This window comes from Cicer arietinum, chromosome 4, assembly GCF_000331145.2.
Source record: "Cicer arietinum cultivar CDC Frontier isolate Library 1 chromosome 4, Cicar.CDCFrontier_v2.0, whole genome shotgun sequence".
Taxonomy (NCBI): domain Eukaryota; kingdom Viridiplantae; phylum Streptophyta; class Magnoliopsida; order Fabales; family Fabaceae; genus Cicer; species Cicer arietinum.
Window position 1 is genome coordinate 49608404 of NC_021163.2, and position 17771 is coordinate 49626174.

At 28.0% G+C, this 17771-nt stretch overlaps 1 protein-coding gene across 4 annotated transcripts; it reads left to right on the top strand.

Annotated features, from left to right (window-relative positions):
• Nucleotides 1-9356: 9356 nt before the first annotated feature.
• LOC101505219 (uncharacterized) lies at nucleotides 9357-16563 on the top strand. 4 transcript variants are annotated; one of them, XM_004497805.4, is made up of 14 exons: nucleotides 9357-9563; nucleotides 10426-10812; nucleotides 11085-11259; nucleotides 11381-11464; nucleotides 11539-11780; nucleotides 12114-12333; nucleotides 13412-13491; nucleotides 13602-13686; nucleotides 13890-14021; nucleotides 14244-14357; nucleotides 14452-14499; nucleotides 14765-14849; nucleotides 15444-15500; nucleotides 16184-16563. In XM_004497805.4, the coding sequence occupies exons 2-14, from the start codon at nucleotides 10592-10594 to the stop codon at nucleotides 16285-16287; spliced, it is 1647 nt and encodes a 548-aa protein (XP_004497862.1). In that variant the 5' UTR covers nucleotides 9357-9563; nucleotides 10426-10591; the 3' UTR covers nucleotides 16288-16563. The 4 variants fall into 4 exon arrangements, with proteins under 4 accessions (XP_004497862.1, XP_004497864.1, XP_004497863.1 ...); XM_004497807.4 differs by lacking the exon at nucleotides 9357-9563 and adding an exon at nucleotides 9600-9717; XM_004497806.4 differs by lacking the exon at nucleotides 9357-9563 and adding an exon at nucleotides 9736-9868.
• The last annotated feature ends 1208 nt before the right edge of the window (nucleotides 16564-17771 follow it).

Sequence of the window (17771 nt, forward strand, 5' to 3'; positions counted from 1 at the left end):
AAACACTACAAGAAAAACATCATTTTGTGGCCAACTTTATAAATATTTTGTGGCCGAATAAAACCCTCACAAATTAGTGACCGAAAAAGCCCTCACAAATGTCAAAATTGAAATTGGTCTTTATTTGTGGCTGAAAAAGCCCTCACAAATTTTTAAATATTTAACTGGATTTTGTGGTTGCCTAAGCCCTCACAAAATCACAATGTTGTGATTTTGTGAGGGCTTAGACAGCCACAAAATCCAGTTAAATATTTAAAAATTTGTGAGGGCTTTTTCAGCCACAAATAAAGAGTAATTTCAATTTTGGCATTTGTGAGGGCTTTTTCGGTCACTAATTTGTGAGGGTTTTATTCGGCCACAAAAAATTTATAAAGTTGGCAACAAAATGGTGTTTTTCTTGTAGTGTTTGTTGACCATGTCACCACAAATGATTGATGTGGAACATCTTCTAGAAGATCTAGACTAATCTTCCAAACTTGGTACTTGAGTACATGGTGTCTTATAACACCCCAAATTCTATAATAAACTATTGTATTAATTAAATAGGATTTTAAATAATTAATTTGATGTTAAATTTATTTTATAATATATGTTGATAGATTTTGGGATTCATTTTCGTTATATAGGTGTTTTTTTTATGATGTGCTAGTTTTATAAATATTAAATTAAGTGTATGATATAAATAATAAATATTATAATTTATTATTTGATATATTTTTTAAAAAATAATAGTATTTTAGTGTAATATTTTAAAGAAAAATATTTTATACGATTTTACGTGTATATATGTGTACTCAATTAATGTAGTATTTTTTTGTGCGTTTGGCTGATGTTAAGTATGCACGTAGTTATATTTCAATTATTTATAAATATTTTTTATTTAGTTATTTTTTTTATAAATAATTATCTTGAGATAGAATTGATATTGTGTTTGAAATTTTTTTTTATATACTTGTTATGAGATTGTGATGTTATATTTATTTATTTTATTTCGACTATTCTCTAACGATGGTAATATTTTAATTTGAGTATTTGGAAAAATAAGTATTATTATAAGGATTATTTTGAATATGAGGGTTTTGATTATTAACGTATTTTAAAAGATTAATTACTTTAATTACTTCATTTTATAAAATAATACTTTTGAAATATTAGTAATATGTTGGTAATTAAATTATGTTTTAAAAGAAAGTGTTAAAAAAATAGTTTTGATAATTGTTTGTTTTATTTAAAAAATAAAAATAAATAAAAGAAAGAATTAAAATATTTTTTATGGATTAGACACATATTTAAGAGTAAAATATAATTAAATAATAAGAAAATATTAATTGAAAATAACAAGAATGAAGGGTATGAGAAAGAGAGAGTAACCTGGACACAAAATAGGGCAGCCGCACATTGAGAGAAAAAGAAGAAAATTGATATCGTTTATCGATGACAGTCCCAAAAAAGTTTCTTCGTTTTCGTCTAAATTTCAGTATGTTATTTTCCTCATTTAGCTATTCAATTAAACACAATTTTCCATATTTTTAACAACTCGAATTTCTCCCGAAAATACCCGATTTCTCTGTTTAGAAAAATCTTTATTTTGCACTGTTATTCTTCACCGTATGCCCGATTTGAGTGAATCCTACACCAAAACGACCGTGTGAAAAGTGACTATATTATCCACTTATTGATTTTCTGATTTATGGTAATTTTCCTTCACCGAATTTTGAATTTAGTTTTTAGAGTATCTTCTCAAAATTTATTTTGACGTTTACCCATAAACTGTCGAGTTAGATCAATTGAAGGACAAAAAAAATCAAAGAACAAAGATTGTTTGCTCGTGGAATCGTATTCGTGTGTAAAAGTATTGAAATAAGGTAAGGGGTGAGAGAGCGTTTGAATTTATGAGTATAATATATTGTGAGATGAACGGGAAAACCGTATTTCCAAACGATTCATCCGGGGCTTGCTACGTCTGGCAGTAGCCGTTTGAGTGATAAATTAATTAATGTGCAAAATGAAATTGTGAGATTAAAATATAGAATATAAATACTTATAAGGTGTTGATTTATTCGCTAAATGTGTGGTATTTAATTTTATTGTGATATTTGATTTAATTTTGTTAAATGTGTGGCATTTGATATTATTGTGATATTTAATTTAATTTCTTTAAATGTATGATATTTGATATTATTGTGATATTGGCTGTTGAATTAATTTTATGTATATTTTTTATTAGATGAGTTTAAATGATGTTATAATAAAAGATGAATGTGTTGTGATAATTTTATGTGATGATGATAATGTATGATTAATAATTGTGATGTAATAAATTTGTGATGAATATATATGATGATGTATTATTGATGATAGTGATGCTATAAATTTGTGATGAGTTTTTGTGATGATGATGATGATGTGTGATTAATGATAGTGATGTTATAAATTTGTGATGAGAATATTTAAGTAACTCTATAGTTGATGAAATAATGGTGATTTCAATTTGTGTTTGAGATGAAGATCTTAATGGAGTATCATAGGCCAACGAGGGGAGAAAATAAATATTGAGAATTTGTAAAGTGAAGATTTTTTTGTCATCATATAGGTAGGGCCTGACAAACCTAGTGATTTTGGGAAGTACAACTGAATGAGCCTGATCGTGGCGGTCTGCTGTCAAGCCTTAAGGCAAAATTGTTAGACCTTGGAGGTAGCACTCCAAATATCCGGAGCTATCACGCAACACACGTTTACCTCGACTGTCGCGTATTTGTGTCTCGGCTTGAGTTGAGGGGATTTATGAGGACAGGGGCAATTTGAATTGTCCGTCCATCGGAATTGTGTCTTAGTATCAAGCCTCCTAATCAAGTACTTCAGAGTTAGAATGGTACCATATTGTGAAGTATAATATAAGCTCATGCATTGCATTGCATTTCCTTGTGATTTTTTTATTGTGATTAATAGGTATCGTGTGTGATAATAATTTCTCTTAGATGATTTGATGTTATAGTGAAATGCATTGATTTTACTTGAGTGGTTTTAACTTTATAATGTGATATTTTTCCTTGAAGAATGTTTGTGTTATGATACAGTGTATTATGATTGTTTGCGTGTTCTTCTTACTTATATTATACTATTAACATGATTTCAAAACTCACATCCTTCGTTGTTTGTGTTTGACTGACTTGGTCCTGCTTTTGTGAAATCGCAGTTATTACAGGTTAATGAGTCTTGAAGTTCAAGTTTGAGATAAACCTCACTCTGATAGGTGATACCGGGAATTTATAGTTGTAAATTATATTTTATTTATGTAATTACAAGTGACATTTTATATGAAAAACATAGTACTAGTAAGTTTTTGGAATTAAAATAAGAATTTATAGTTAAATCAAGTTCATTGAGATTAAATTGTTTGAATTGAGTAAGAAAGTTTGAAGTGTTCCATGTTACTTTGAGAAACGTGATATCTTAAATTAATTACAAAAATTTTTATTTCCTTGTAAATAAATTTTCTTTATCCCTTGCGAATTTTACTCAGAAAAATCTAGTATAAAATTATTATATATGTCGTTTTGGAGTTTAGGGTGTCACATGTCTTATATAATCAATTCTAGATTATGCAAGATCAAGACAATTCCCTATTCAAGACTTATCACAATTGTGCTAATGAGGACACCTTTTATTAAAGCACTAGAGGAAGTAGGGGAGAATTTAAGAATGAGCATTCGATATTCTCCTCTGCACCATTGTTCAACATCCACAATTGCACTAAAATGTGGCTTGTTGTTGCCAAGGACAACATAAAGCCAAACACTAAAGTTAAAAGGCTCGCATAACATTCTAATGGATCTTAAGACATTATTTTCCTGTTTGGAGACTCGTATGCTCCAATATTAGAAGAAGACAATAAACAGGTTATTCAAGAGTACATTTGGATGTACCACTTTGATCAAGAGATGCCCCATATTTGCTATCCTTTACCAATAGCATCTCAAAGAGTTTGAAAAAAAAAGGAAAAAGAAAGTCAAGATAACTACTATGATAGAAGTAGAAGATGATGAAAACACAAGTGAGGATGAAGCAAGCCCTTGAGGAAAAGACATCAAGTAAACCCTTCTTTTGAGTCTCTTCATTCTTTTGTTGATATTGGTAGTGTCAGTGGTAATGAAATGACTCAACCTGAACCTAAAACAACACCCTTTGTACCCCATCACTAAACACCAAACTTTAAATGCATCCCTCTCTGAATGTTAACAAGCTAAAATCCCACATCCCTCTACAACCTCACATACCTTCATTTTTTTTCTTCAGCTCTTACTCAGATACATACACATCAGATGAGATGTTTGAGGCATACATAGTAGAAATATTTCCATCCCTTAGATAAAGATTAAACCATTATCCCCTTAATAATGAATTTCTAGCCTCAACGCCATCACCTTCACACACTTAACCCCACACACACACCTACCCAAACAACCAGTAAAACCTAAGTGATCTCTTCCACACCAACATGTGATCTTCACTCAAGTATGATTGTGAATCCTATCCAAACATTAACTAAGATAGTAGCTCAAGTTGTACACGATTTAGTTTTTAAAACATCCTCAAATGACTCACTAGCTTTTAACTCAACCCCACCATAACCTGAACCTAACACTTTCATACCCTCAGACCTAGCCTTTTTTATCAAATTTTTCTTCTAGCTCTTAATCCTAGACTAATTCATGACCTCTTTGACTGCCAAAATTAATAAGATTCGAAGTTTAAATGCTCAAATTTTGAATCTTAATGAGGTCTTAGCACGAAATTGGAATATTATTGGAGGACTAAAATTGAAGAATTTTTATAGAAAAAGAACTTTGAAATTTTATTAACTAAAAAATTATTTAACTCTAATATCTATAACATAAAATATGTTATTTGAAATTAAAATTATGTCACATGCTAGACCCTAAATCAATCAACAATTATATTTAATTCAATTTAATTAATTGAGTTAATATAATTATATATTAAATTATATATATAACATTTACAATTGTATATATGTATTATGCATTCTTCCACACACACTTATATAATTTATTTCATTTAATTTTATAATGTATGAGTTTAGTGATAAGAGTCTGACATTGTAACTTTGATGGTAAAATTCAAATTTCATATGAGAGAGTCGTAAAATAATCATTAATATTATGATTATTAATAACAATTTTTCCTTCTCCAATTTATATAACCAATTAATGATGTAGTTATTCCTTATTTAAAAAAAATATAACAATCAAATTAAATTCATTAAATTCATTTGACTAGTATATATTAATTTTTATGTAATGTTACTAGTATAACATCCGTGCTAAGGCACGAGTACGAGCACACATAATAAAAGTTAACACAATTAAAATTAGAAACATGGCATGTGAATCATCTAAAAACTGAAACATGAACACCAAAGACCCAATAGTAATAGATCTCGTTCCCAAAATAATTAAATGATTATGACCAACACAAAATATCGCTAAGAGCCGAAGATAATACTATAAACAACAAAGAGAAATTAAAAAGCAGTTTCATGAAACACATTACATATTAAGGATAACCATCATTGAAAATATGACATTGAAGACCCAATGAAGCAAGTCTATATCAGTTTTTTTTTTACACCATCGCAATGTTTTCAACAAAATTCTCAAATTCCAAAGTACTTTAATCCATAACATCCTCTCAAATTAAGTGCCTTGTATTCCATATTCCTTATGAATGTACCAAACTCTAATGGCAAACCCTGTAATATAGATAAATATAAATTAAAGTTAAAAAAAAAAACGACTTTTTCAACGAGGATCAACTTCACAGTATGGCTAGAAGAAAAAAAAAAGAGCAAGTATCTTTTTCAACGAAAATTATTATTATAGATGATTTGTCATGTTGTGAAGGCAAATCTTGATAATAAAATTTGAAAAATTTGATGAGGGGAAAATAGAACCATTCAAATTTCAAATGCAGTGTACATGTTGTTTCAATGCTAGCTTAGTATATTTTTCGTGTCCAAAGAACGTCGTTTGGAGTAAAAAATTGGAGGGAAAACTATATTATGAACCTAATGTACTCTTATTAATAACCGTGTTCAGTTTAAATTTTAAAAAATAAAATAAAATAAAATAAAAATAATAGAGCAGTGTTTTGTGCGCTGCAACAGTCTATAAATTGCATTGATATAAACAAAATCATAATGACATAGTTCTTCATTGATTTTACAAAATTTGCCTTTGTTCAATTTATGTCACTGACTATATAATAATCACTAATAATATATATATGTTTTAGGTAATTATATAATCTATATATTTATATAAATGATTATTTTCAATATATAAATGTCTTTTGTTGGATAAATTACTCTAATCGGACTCTTCTCATTAAACTCAGAGTTAATGAACAAAAGTATTTAATCGAAAGAGATGAATTTTCTAACGTTGTATCTATCTTTTTCTACTAGACTTGTATATCTATTTAGGTAAGTTATTTTAGAAATAAAATAAAAATAAATCATCTTGAAATACTGTTATGAATCTCACATTTATATGAACTATCTTTATCAAATTACATGTTAGTTTTAAATGCCTTAAAATGAAACTTATTTGAAATAAATTCAAACAAACATGCAAAATAATATGATACAAACTAATGAATAATATATCGACAGAAAAATTTCTTAAACAAATAATATGATTGTTTAGTTATTCTTGATTTTTATTTTACTCATGTAATTTGTGACGACAAATAAATAATATGTTATGTTTTTATAACGACAGATAATATATAGCTTTAAATTATCATTTCTGCTAACATTATAGCGTTTACTTTCAATATATATTTTTTGATTAAAAAATTTCAATACTTTTAATATATTGTTATAGTAATTTTAATATAAATATGTATTTGGGATTATCACCTAATGTGATTAGTTTTATATAATTTTAGTGTATAAATATTCAATTAGAGTCACATATTTTGATAATGTGTGCATTTATATCACTTATATGCCAAAAACTATAGTAATGCCAAAAACTATAGTAATGGTAAAAATGATGAGGGTAAAAAATTATAAGTCATAACAAACCACCTGCATTTGATATCTTAGTGATAATTTGACATTGTAACCTTTTGTCATGAGACAAAATTCAAATCACATTAGTAAAATAGTTGTTGATACCATTGTTATCAATAGTAATTTATCATTTTCTAATATTTTTTTTAAAAAAGCAACATGTATTTGACAGATTGTCATTATATTAGCTTTTTTTTTTATTTATTTACAAAACCATATTAGTTTTTAAGTTATAAAATTAAACATTTTTTATTAAAAAAATATAAAGAAATAAACTCCTATGATGTGTTTGGTTGGAGAAAAAGATAATAGAAAGAAAAATTTAAGAAAATAAAGCACAAATTCCATGATCCTTAATTCCTGCATAGTTTGATTTGCACAAAAAAGAGAAAGAAAATAATTTTTTTAGTGAGATCCATATTGAAAATGGTTCCACCCAAAGTTGGAGAGAAAATTGACACTAGAGAGAATTTGTAAAAAGACAAAAAAATTCAATAAATACAACTTCCCACATTTTTATAAAAGGGTATTTTTGTATGTAAATTTTTAAATATAAATCTTTCTTTTCTCCCTCTTTATGTTAACTTTTACTCTTACCAAACAACTAAAAAAATATCTTATTTTCTGTTAACTTCTATTCTTTTAACACTCTTTTTGCTTGTATTCTTTTCTTCTATGTTCTTTTTTCATCCAATACTAGCATTACTTACCAGTACCATTCAAAGACAGATTCACTTGACACAATATTTAATTTATTTAAATTATCTAATAACTTCTTTGTAAAAATGTATATTATAACTTTTATCTCTTTAAATTTGATAATTCAACAAAAATTAAGTCTAACAAAAGAGATTACACTCTCATAAATTAATAAATTAGGTTCAAATATCTGTTTATAGTAAAAAAATATTACCTAAAAAATTTTATAAGACATTTTTTTTTGACTTATTCTTCCAAAAATAATGTTTTACCAAAATAGTCTAGAAGGGGGTTTGAAAACTATAATTAATTTATACAATACAAAAATATAAATTTTAATCATAAAAGTTCATATTAAAATTTAAAATAAATATGATTTATATAACATAAAAACAAGTCAACATCTAGAGTTTTCGAACATATATAGGATTCGTTTAGTTACAATTTTTCGTAAAAAAATAAACTATATTTTTTTAAAAAATTAGTCACTTTTGAATTTTTTTATTGATTTATCACAATTTTTTATAAAATCAGAAAAATAACCTAAAAATTTATTTAAATGAAAAATTATTTTTAGTAATTTATGAAAAAATCATTTTTATAAATAATTTATTACATCTATAACGAGTCTATTTAAGAGTTTATGTTCTCTTGTTATAACTTTAAAAAAATAATAAAATATATAAATAATATAAAAACTGCTTTAATTATGAAACTATTTTGAATAACTTTTCATAAAAGTTAATTTTTATAAGATTTAAAAAAAATGTAATTTTTATTAAGATAATCAAACACAAAATAACTCGTATTCTCTTAAAAAATATCTATTAAATTTAAATTATGGAATTTGAAAATTAATTTTTTTATAATAATTTACAATAAATGATCTCCCAATATATTTTACATAATATATTAAAAGATTTAATTGATTTCCAAAAAAATACAATTATAAAAATATGTAAGAACTAAAAATATAAAATATTTTATATTATCAATAAATAATTATGATTTGTTTTTAATATAAAAACTATTTATATCAACAGTATATAACAATTAAGTTTAAATATTTTTTTATTAATCATAATTTTATATTACTAATCAATTACAAGTAAATCAAAATATAGTTTTTAAGGAAACCAGTACAAAAATCAATATTTGTATTAACGAGACATTAATAACACGAAGACAATTTTTTTATTGACAGCAAAAAAATCTTTGCTGTATTCTTGACTCAAAATCAAATCTTTATTATTCACCAAAAAACCAAATCTTTATTAAAAATAAATATATTATATTATATATGTGATTGGATTGATAAGTGATGACGTAGCAATACCATTTTTTTTAATACCATATTCTCCGTAAATTGGGTAAGGTTGAAAGTAGTGACTCCGCGTAATAACGCGTTTTTTATATTATTATTATTATTATTATTATTATTATTATTATTATTATTATTATTATTATTATTATTATTATTATTATTATTATTTTAATTAATTATTATTAAATTAAATATTTTTAAGAGTGCCTCCAACTTTTTCAAAGCTAAAAACAAAAAAGCAAAACCAGCGAATGAATTTTTTTGCATAATAAAATCTTCATTCATATATTTTCTTCTTCACAGTCACAATCATCATCAGTAACAATCGTTAATCTCATTTTCTTCTTCTTCATCATCATCTTTTTCTTTACTCTTTAACCTTCACCAACAACAACAACAACTCTTTCAGTTTCAGAACCTTCAGATTCATCTTAATTCAAGGTTTATATAACACCCATTTGTTCATTCTATTCAAACTTATACTCTTTTTTGGTTTTGTTTTTAGTGTGGTTTGATTATTTTTGACTTAGATTTGGAAATTTTTAAATGGGTCGTTGTTATTGCTATTAATGGGTTAGGTGTGAGAACATGTAGGGTAAGAGAAAAATATATGTTTTTTTTTTCTTCCTTATTCCTTTTTTGTGATTAGGATATTTTGTTGTTTAAAAGATTATATTTTTACTACTTTCATTGTTGTCCAGAAGAGTTATTTTGATGTTCACTTTGAATTATTGAATCCCATTGTGGTGAGATTGTGTTTAGTGTTTGTTTTAGTGTGTAATTTGGGAAAAATCTAGAAGTTTTGAATTTCACTTTTTTATATTGTTCTGAATTGCATAATGAGTGGTTCATCTGTTTCCATCAGTTTCTTTTACAAGGTTTTAAAATTGAGAACGCGGTTGTGAAGATATAGGAAACCTTTGTTCCGTGGCCTAGATAGCAGTTCCAGACCTTTATTTAAAACCTTGGTTTTTAAGCACTGTTAATGTGGAAAAATTGAAGCTTTTGAAATCTTTGTTGCAAAATGGGGACTATTGCTTAGGTTTTCATTCTTAGTTCATAAGTTGTTTTGGCAAATTCATGAACTTGAAATTGGAATGATTATGATCAACCCTTTTTCCCTCTGTGTACTTGATTCACATAACATATGGAATCAGCTCTTAAATTGCTTGGTTTTTATTTTATTAGCGCTTTCAATTTGCTTGATGCTAATGAAGTTTTGCTTCTTCTGTTCAGCTAATAACTGTTTGGGTGATGCTTAAAGTTTGCTGATTAGTTGTCATTTATTTTTCTCATTGAACAGAAGTTACAATTATATGTGGCTTGGATTCCTCCGATACAACGGTTCCTCGATTTTCATATATGGAAAAAATAAGATTGTTGTTTGGGGAAACTTCTAGTGTTTAGTGTTTGGTGAAGTAGAAGATATATAACACAACAACGAACAGCCTAAGAATTGAACGTGTAAAATGGAAACTACAAGGCGTTGGTTTAGTAAGTTCAAGTTACGTGATAAAACAAAGTCTCCAAGAAAAAATGAAGCTACAAGCACGGCAAAAGAAGGGTCAAAAACACCAATAAATGAAGAACTTCCTTCAAGTGCAACCAAACAGAAGGTTGAAGCTGCAAAGCATTACATTGAAAATCATTATAAGAAACAGAGGCAAAGCTTGCAGGAGAGGAAGGAAAGGTAACTTATATTTTATGGCATGATTACAAATTCACAATCCAATCTAATGTTATTGAAGAACACTGTACTAAGCAGATTGAATTAAATCATTTCCTTATTGTCGTTGCTTAGTATTCTTGGTACTGGATTCTGGAATATAGTTTTTTGTGGCGTTCTTGACATTATGTCCTTTATGGTCTTTTTTGTGGCATTAAACATTATATGCAAACAATGTATGCAAATGGAAATTGTTTTATGTCTGTAGTAAGTTCTGAGTTTGTCATTCTTTGCAGACGTAATATGCTAGAAAAGAAACTGGCTGATGCTGAAGTCTCCGAGGAAGAGCAGAACAATTTGCTCAAGTATTTGGAGCAAAAGGAGACAGAAATCATGCGTCGTCAGAGACATAAGATGGGGGCTGACGACTTTGAGCCCCTAACTATGATTGGGAAGGGTGCATTTGGAGAGGTATACTTTTCCTAATATGCATCCAAGTAATGGTTTTTATTGAATATTTTATTGTTTCATAATCCACACAGATATTTTTTCGAATTATCCTTTACGATTTTGCAATTTCATCTTTCTATAGGTTAGAGTCTGCCGGGAAAAGGCAACTGGTCATGTATATGCTATGAAGAAACTTAAGAAATCCGAAATGCTTCGTAGAGGCCAGGTATATGAATTATCACAATTGCTAGAGTAGATAATATTTCCTTTTTACTTAATCGATGCTTTTACGTTTTTTAGGTTGAACATGTCAAAGCTGAGAGGAACCTTCTTGCAGAAGTTGACAGCAATTGCATTGTAAAACTTTATTGTTCCTTTCAAGATGACGAGAATTTATACCTCATAATGGAGTATCTACCTGGTGGAGATATGATGACGTTGCTTATGCGGAAAGATACACTGACTGAAGATGAGGCTAGGTTTTACGTCGGGGAGACTGTTCTAGCCGTAGAGTCCATTCATAAACATAATTATATTCACAGGTACACTTATGCTGTAAACAACAACACCAAGATTGTGTTTGGATTGACTTACTTGACATGTCCATAAGTTTATGTAAATAACTTATGACATGTCCATAAGCTTATGTAAATAACTTATGACATGTCCATAAGCTTATGTAAATAACTTATAACATGTCCATAAGCTACTTTCAACTTATTTTTATAAGTTCTCCATGATAGCTTATGAAAACAGTTTGACTTTATTTTAGTGATGTTCTAGACATAGCTTAGTCATAAACACTTATATGATAAGTTCTTATCTTATAAGTGTTTAATTAAGTCGATATTCCGATTTTTTTAATTGCATTGCAGAGATATCAAGCCTGACAACTTGCTGCTTGATAGAAATGGTCACATGAAACTATCCGATTTTGGATTATGTAAGCCGCTAGACTGCAGTAACCTTCAGGAAAAAGACTTATCTGTTGGAGTGAACAGAAGTGGAGCCCTTCAAAGTGACGGACGTCCTTCAGCTCCTAAACGATCACAACAGGAGCAACTGCAGCATTGGCAGAAAAATCGTCGAATGCTCGTAAGTCTCTCAATAATCGTATTCATAAACAAGCACAATTACTTTGTTCCTTATGATCCTTTAGGTTAACATCCTCTTTTTGGTTAAAATAAACAATAAGTCTTCTTATTCTTTCGTCTTGTTTGATCACCAAAGGATAAGTATGGATAGTTATATTAACTTCTTTTTAGGAATCTTATCTTCTGTGCAATCATATCTTATTCTTATGGATTTATTTCATCTTTAGTAAGTTATTTGTTTGCTTATTTGGTTAGGATTTAGAGTCTAGCACTAACCTAATTCCTAGTATAACTGAAGTTAATGTTTTTCCTGTTATAACGTGTCATTTTCACTACATATCAATCTACTGTTTATGTTATTCAGAATCTCTATTCTCTTTTTTACCCCCTTCCAACCATCTTATCAAATTACCTTTATTGCAATACTTGTCTTTAAATTTCTATTCTCTTTTTTACCCCCTTCCAACCATCTTATCAAATTACCTTTATTGCAATACTTGTCTTTAAATTTCTATTCTCTTTTTTACCCCCTTCCAACCATCTTATCAAATTACCTTTATTGCAATACTTGTCTTTAAATTTCTATTCTCTTTTTTACCCCCTTCCAACCATCTTATCAAATTACCTTTATTGCAATACTTGTCTTTAAATTTCTATTCTCTTTATGCACTATAAATTTGGATATTTGTGTTACCTTGCTTTTAGGGATCATATTAGGAATTTTATCTTAAGCAATTTATTTGTTCCTTTATTCTATTAGGAATAGGATTATTAGATTAGGATTAGAAGTCTTGCAATTAACTTAAAGTCCAAATATAATAAATAAGGGTTATTGTTTTATCTTTTGTAACACCATTTACATTTTACATCATATATCAATGTGCTATTTTGTCATTTGGAGTCTATTCTTTCATTCCTTGTCTTCCGCCTTAAACCTTATAATTTCAACATATAAATTTGGTGATCACTAGTTTTTACTTTGATTTTGGAAAGTTTTTTCTCCTTGTGATTGTATGGCAGCCCTACATATATTGATCATTGATGGCATTTTAAGCTTTTCTTTATTTGCAATAATGCAGGCCTATTCTACGGTTGGAACACCCGATTATATTGCTCCTGAAGTTTTGTTGAAGAAAGGATATGGCTTGGAATGTGATTGGTATAGTAGTATTTGTTTTTATTGTTTCTTTCAATAATCTCTTAGTCCACCTTGTTTTTGTACGTACTTATTTCTTCAATATATTCTGATATTTTTGTCAATTCTTTCAGGTGGTCTCTAGGAGCCATAATGTATGAAATGCTTGTGGGGTATCCACCATTTTATTCAGACGAACCGATGGCAACTTGTAGAAAGGTAATGTCCAGAAGATGTTGATGGATTACAACGCATCATTTATTGGAATCGTTAATGGTTATAGATGACATTCCATTGTTATTAACTTTTAATAACAACAACAACGTGGAAACATTGATTGTCTGCATGGCTTCCTTATATTGTATCATTTTTGGTCGATACCGATAATGGTAATAATATTCCATCTCACCTTCAATATGCAGATAGTAAATTGGAGAACTCATTTAAAATTTCCAGAAGAAGCCAAACTATCACCAGAGGCAAAGGATCTTATTTGCAGACTCCTATGTAATGTAGAGCTGAGGATTGGAACCAAAGGAGCTGATGAAATAAAGGTATTGCAGTGTGTTTTTTTCTTCTAAATACATGTTTGGAATGACGGTGAGTTTGAAATAATCACTGTGATTTTGTTGAAGCTCTAAGGTGTAGCTTTTGTCAAAATCATGGCGGCACACTGATTCCGCTAATTCAAACATGCACTAAATTCTGTAATTTACTTGATATAATGATGCATCTTAACCAATAATAAATGGTTGATTTGATTATTTTATTTTCAGGCTCACCCATGGTTCAAAGGTATTGAGTGGGACAAATTGTACCAAATGGAAGCTGCTTTTATGCCCGAGGTCAACGATGAATTAGATACTCAAAATTTTGAGAAATTTGAAGAGGTATCTTATCTATTTTTATGTTCATGGATATAGTAGAGTTGATGACTTTTTTTGTTGTGAACTAATATTATGCTCTATTTACTAATGATTGTAGGTGGACAAGCAAACTAAACCTTCCTCAAAGGCAGGGCCATGGAGAAAGGTAGGTTTTTGTTATTCAAATTTTGTATATAGTTGGTCTAGGAGATAAACTAAGATACTCTAATATAATATAATGATAGTATAAGATGTTTTATTATATTCTTGGGATGAAACAGGAATGTGACAGAAGTTTTGTTAATAGTAACAGTGAATACAATTGCTTCTTGATTTGAAATCGTCTATATAAATGTTTACATGGAACATTTATTGTTAATGTTTGTTGAAGCTAGGTTTTTTTACTAAGTGGTGTCATTAATTTGCTGCAGATGCTTCCATCGAAAGATATTAACTTTGTCGGTTACACATACAAGAATTATGAAATTGTGGACGATAATGATATACCTGGATTTGGTATGTTCATCTCTCTCCTTCTCTATGTTTGTGTGTCCTTGTGTGTATGATTGTTTTATTTAACCCATTCATCTGATAGTCATCATTTTCTATTTTTCTTATCAATTCTATTTTATTCAAAAATTGTTTAATTGTGATTGTATATTGTGCGACATAACACCTCATTGGTTCAACCCTTAGTTGAGATGTTTATTGCCATGATAAAAATAAATCTTTCGACTTGCTTCTAATTTTACGGTTTCCTTAAGTAAATGCCGGCTTATTCAAGCCCATTTTTAGTAATCCCTTGAATTGAACACGTCTTGAAAATAATGGTGGACGGGTTTCTTTCTAAAATTTGTATTACTTCAGACCCGTGTCATATGAAATACTATGATATACACAATTGCTTATATGAGGAACAAACCCTAGTAACTACTTTTGGATATTGATGCCTTGAGTAGTATACTGTGATTTTTCTAAAGATTATTCTGGTGAACTTGTCTAAGCTGAAAGAGGAAATTTTTTAGTTTTTGAATTCATTGGTTTTTTTTACTACTATTTTTAATACATTCATTTCACAAGTAATTTGGGTATGTTTGTTTACTTTAACAGCTGAATTGAAGAAGAAGAGCACAAAACCAAAAAGGCCATCTATTAAGACCTTATTTGGTAAGAATATTCTCACTGTTTTTAATTTTTTTTTTAGATATCTGTCTTTCTATCCAACAAAACTAATGATGATATCATTGATGACATTTTTGTAGATTAATTAAATAGTTTATATTATCTTATAAGGAAATATGTAAGGATTTGAAAGGAAAAAAAAAAAAAGAAAGAGGAAAAAACTAGAAAAAAAGTTTGACCATTTGCAATTTAGAGAAAAAATTATTTCTTTACCCTTTCCCTCACAGAATCCCAATATCTGCTGCTTCATAGATATATGGATAGAACAATTCGCTATTATCCTTCATTATTATTCTCTGTCACTTAAAATTGAAGTATAGGCTATTGAAAAATCAAGAAGAGCTTTTGACTTAGGGCCTGTTTGGAATGTCTTTTTTAAGTTTATTTACTGACATAAACCCTTGTGAGATTGTTTAGAAGAGTTCATGGAAACAACTTATGACATGTCTATAAGTTGTTGTCATCTTAATTTTATGGAAACAACTTATAACTTATATGAAAATAGTTTGACTTTATTTTATCTTTTGTTATATATAAATAGCTTATACATAAATTTTTATATGATAAGTGTTTATAACTATAAGCGCTTACTTAAATTGTTTATCTAAGTAGAGGTTGATATGTTGTTCTATTTTTTAATTAAATTATTTATTTTTTGTATGACACAGATGATGAATCAGCTAAGGCTTCTTCTAATCAACCTGTTAGAGGGAGCTTCTTAAATCTCTTACCTCCTCAAATGGAAGTTCCAGAGAAAAATGAATCACAATGATTCAAACTAATATATATATCTTACAGTTTTCTAGAAATCCATGACCAAATGTTGATGACCGCTGATTATTTTACTTTTTTTTGCTACATTCTTTGTTAGTTTGGTTTTGGAAAAAAAAAAACCAAGGCCCTGAAAACTTCTGGTTTTGGATAGCTGGTTTTATTTTGGCTGACTGGGAAATTTTCTTGTGTAGAAAAATCTTTTAAGGTGTATATTCTTTAATTTTCACATTTGGTCAAACTACAATATATTAAATATATAGTTAATTTATTGTAACTGTTACTGGTGAAATTCTGCACTTCAAACATTTTTATACTATTTTTTACCCTTTGGTTTTTTATGCACATTTTTGTACTATACTCTTTCCGTCCCTGATCATGAGTACTTTTTTTACTTTTTTTGTGTCCATTAGATTTTATGCATATTTTTGTACAAAATTCAACATGCATCAGTAATTTCTTTAAAAAAAAATGCCCCTAATTAACTTATTATTGGAAAACGTAATCTTTTTTTTTTCTCTCAAAGAATCTTGTTAACAAGGATTCTAAAGACACTTGTTAAAGAACCAAAAATAAAAATTCTGTATAAAAAAAACTTCAAAGATTCATAAATTTGAAAATATAACTTTCAATATATTTCTAATTGACTAAATTTATTTTTAATTTCTCAGCAAGTGTTTTAGTATTTCCCTTGTATAAAAAGTAACAAACATTTGACAAATTTATTAATTTTTCGTAGTAGTTGAAAAATATGTCAAGTGTCAATAGCAGTATGTATATATAGAGATTAATTATTGGTCCTGCTGTAGGATAACACTCTCCTATCTGGTTTCAACTTTTAATCCCAAACATTACTCCTCAAATCATGCTTTTGAATTTTAGCCCTTTTCTCCCTTTATCATAATTTTCTTTTTAATTTTTTTTATGAAAGCAAAACTAAGCAATTTCATTAATAATATGTAACACAAATTGGAATTTCATCACAGTTTTTTCTTTATTAATTTTTTATATATTTAATGATAAGTTCATAATAATTTTTTAAAAAAGTACAGTGCCTTCCATAAGCCTTTAGGCCTTATATTGTCGTATATTTTTGTGGCTAAGATTAGTGTCGTATATTTTTCTTGCATAAATAATTAATTATAATTTTTCCCCAATTGCAATTTTATATCTATATTGCAAATGATTGTCTCAAAACAAAAATCTATACTACAAATAGATTTTTTTTCTTTCTGTTATTGGCTTTTACTATATAATTTATTTTGTGTGCGCAAGTAGGAGTAAATAGTTTCCTATTTGTGTGAAATTAATTTTAAATATTATACATTATTCTATTTTTGGTGATACAACCTTCGAAGGTTCTTTCTACTAACGTTCTAGCTTCGTGGATGGAAAAAGCATGATTAAGATGGAGAGATCACAAGAAAAGTGATCAGTAATGTTTTCAAAATAAAAATTAGTCATTAATCAATAGATACTTTGTAT

Excerpts from the sequence above, each read along its gene's own strand:
- LOC101505219 (XM_004497805.4), top strand. The coding sequence starts at position 10,592 with ATGGAAACTACAAGGCGTTGGTTTAGTAAGTTCAAGTTACGTGATAAA. Across the intron at positions 11,465-11,538 it reads AAATGCTTCGTAGAGGCCAG|GTTGAACATGTCAAAGCTGA; the intron begins GTATATGAATTA and ends TACGTTTTTTAG. Across the intron at positions 14,022-14,243 it reads AAGGAGCTGATGAAATAAAG|GCTCACCCATGGTTCAAAGG; the intron begins GTATTGCAGTGT and ends TTTTATTTTCAG.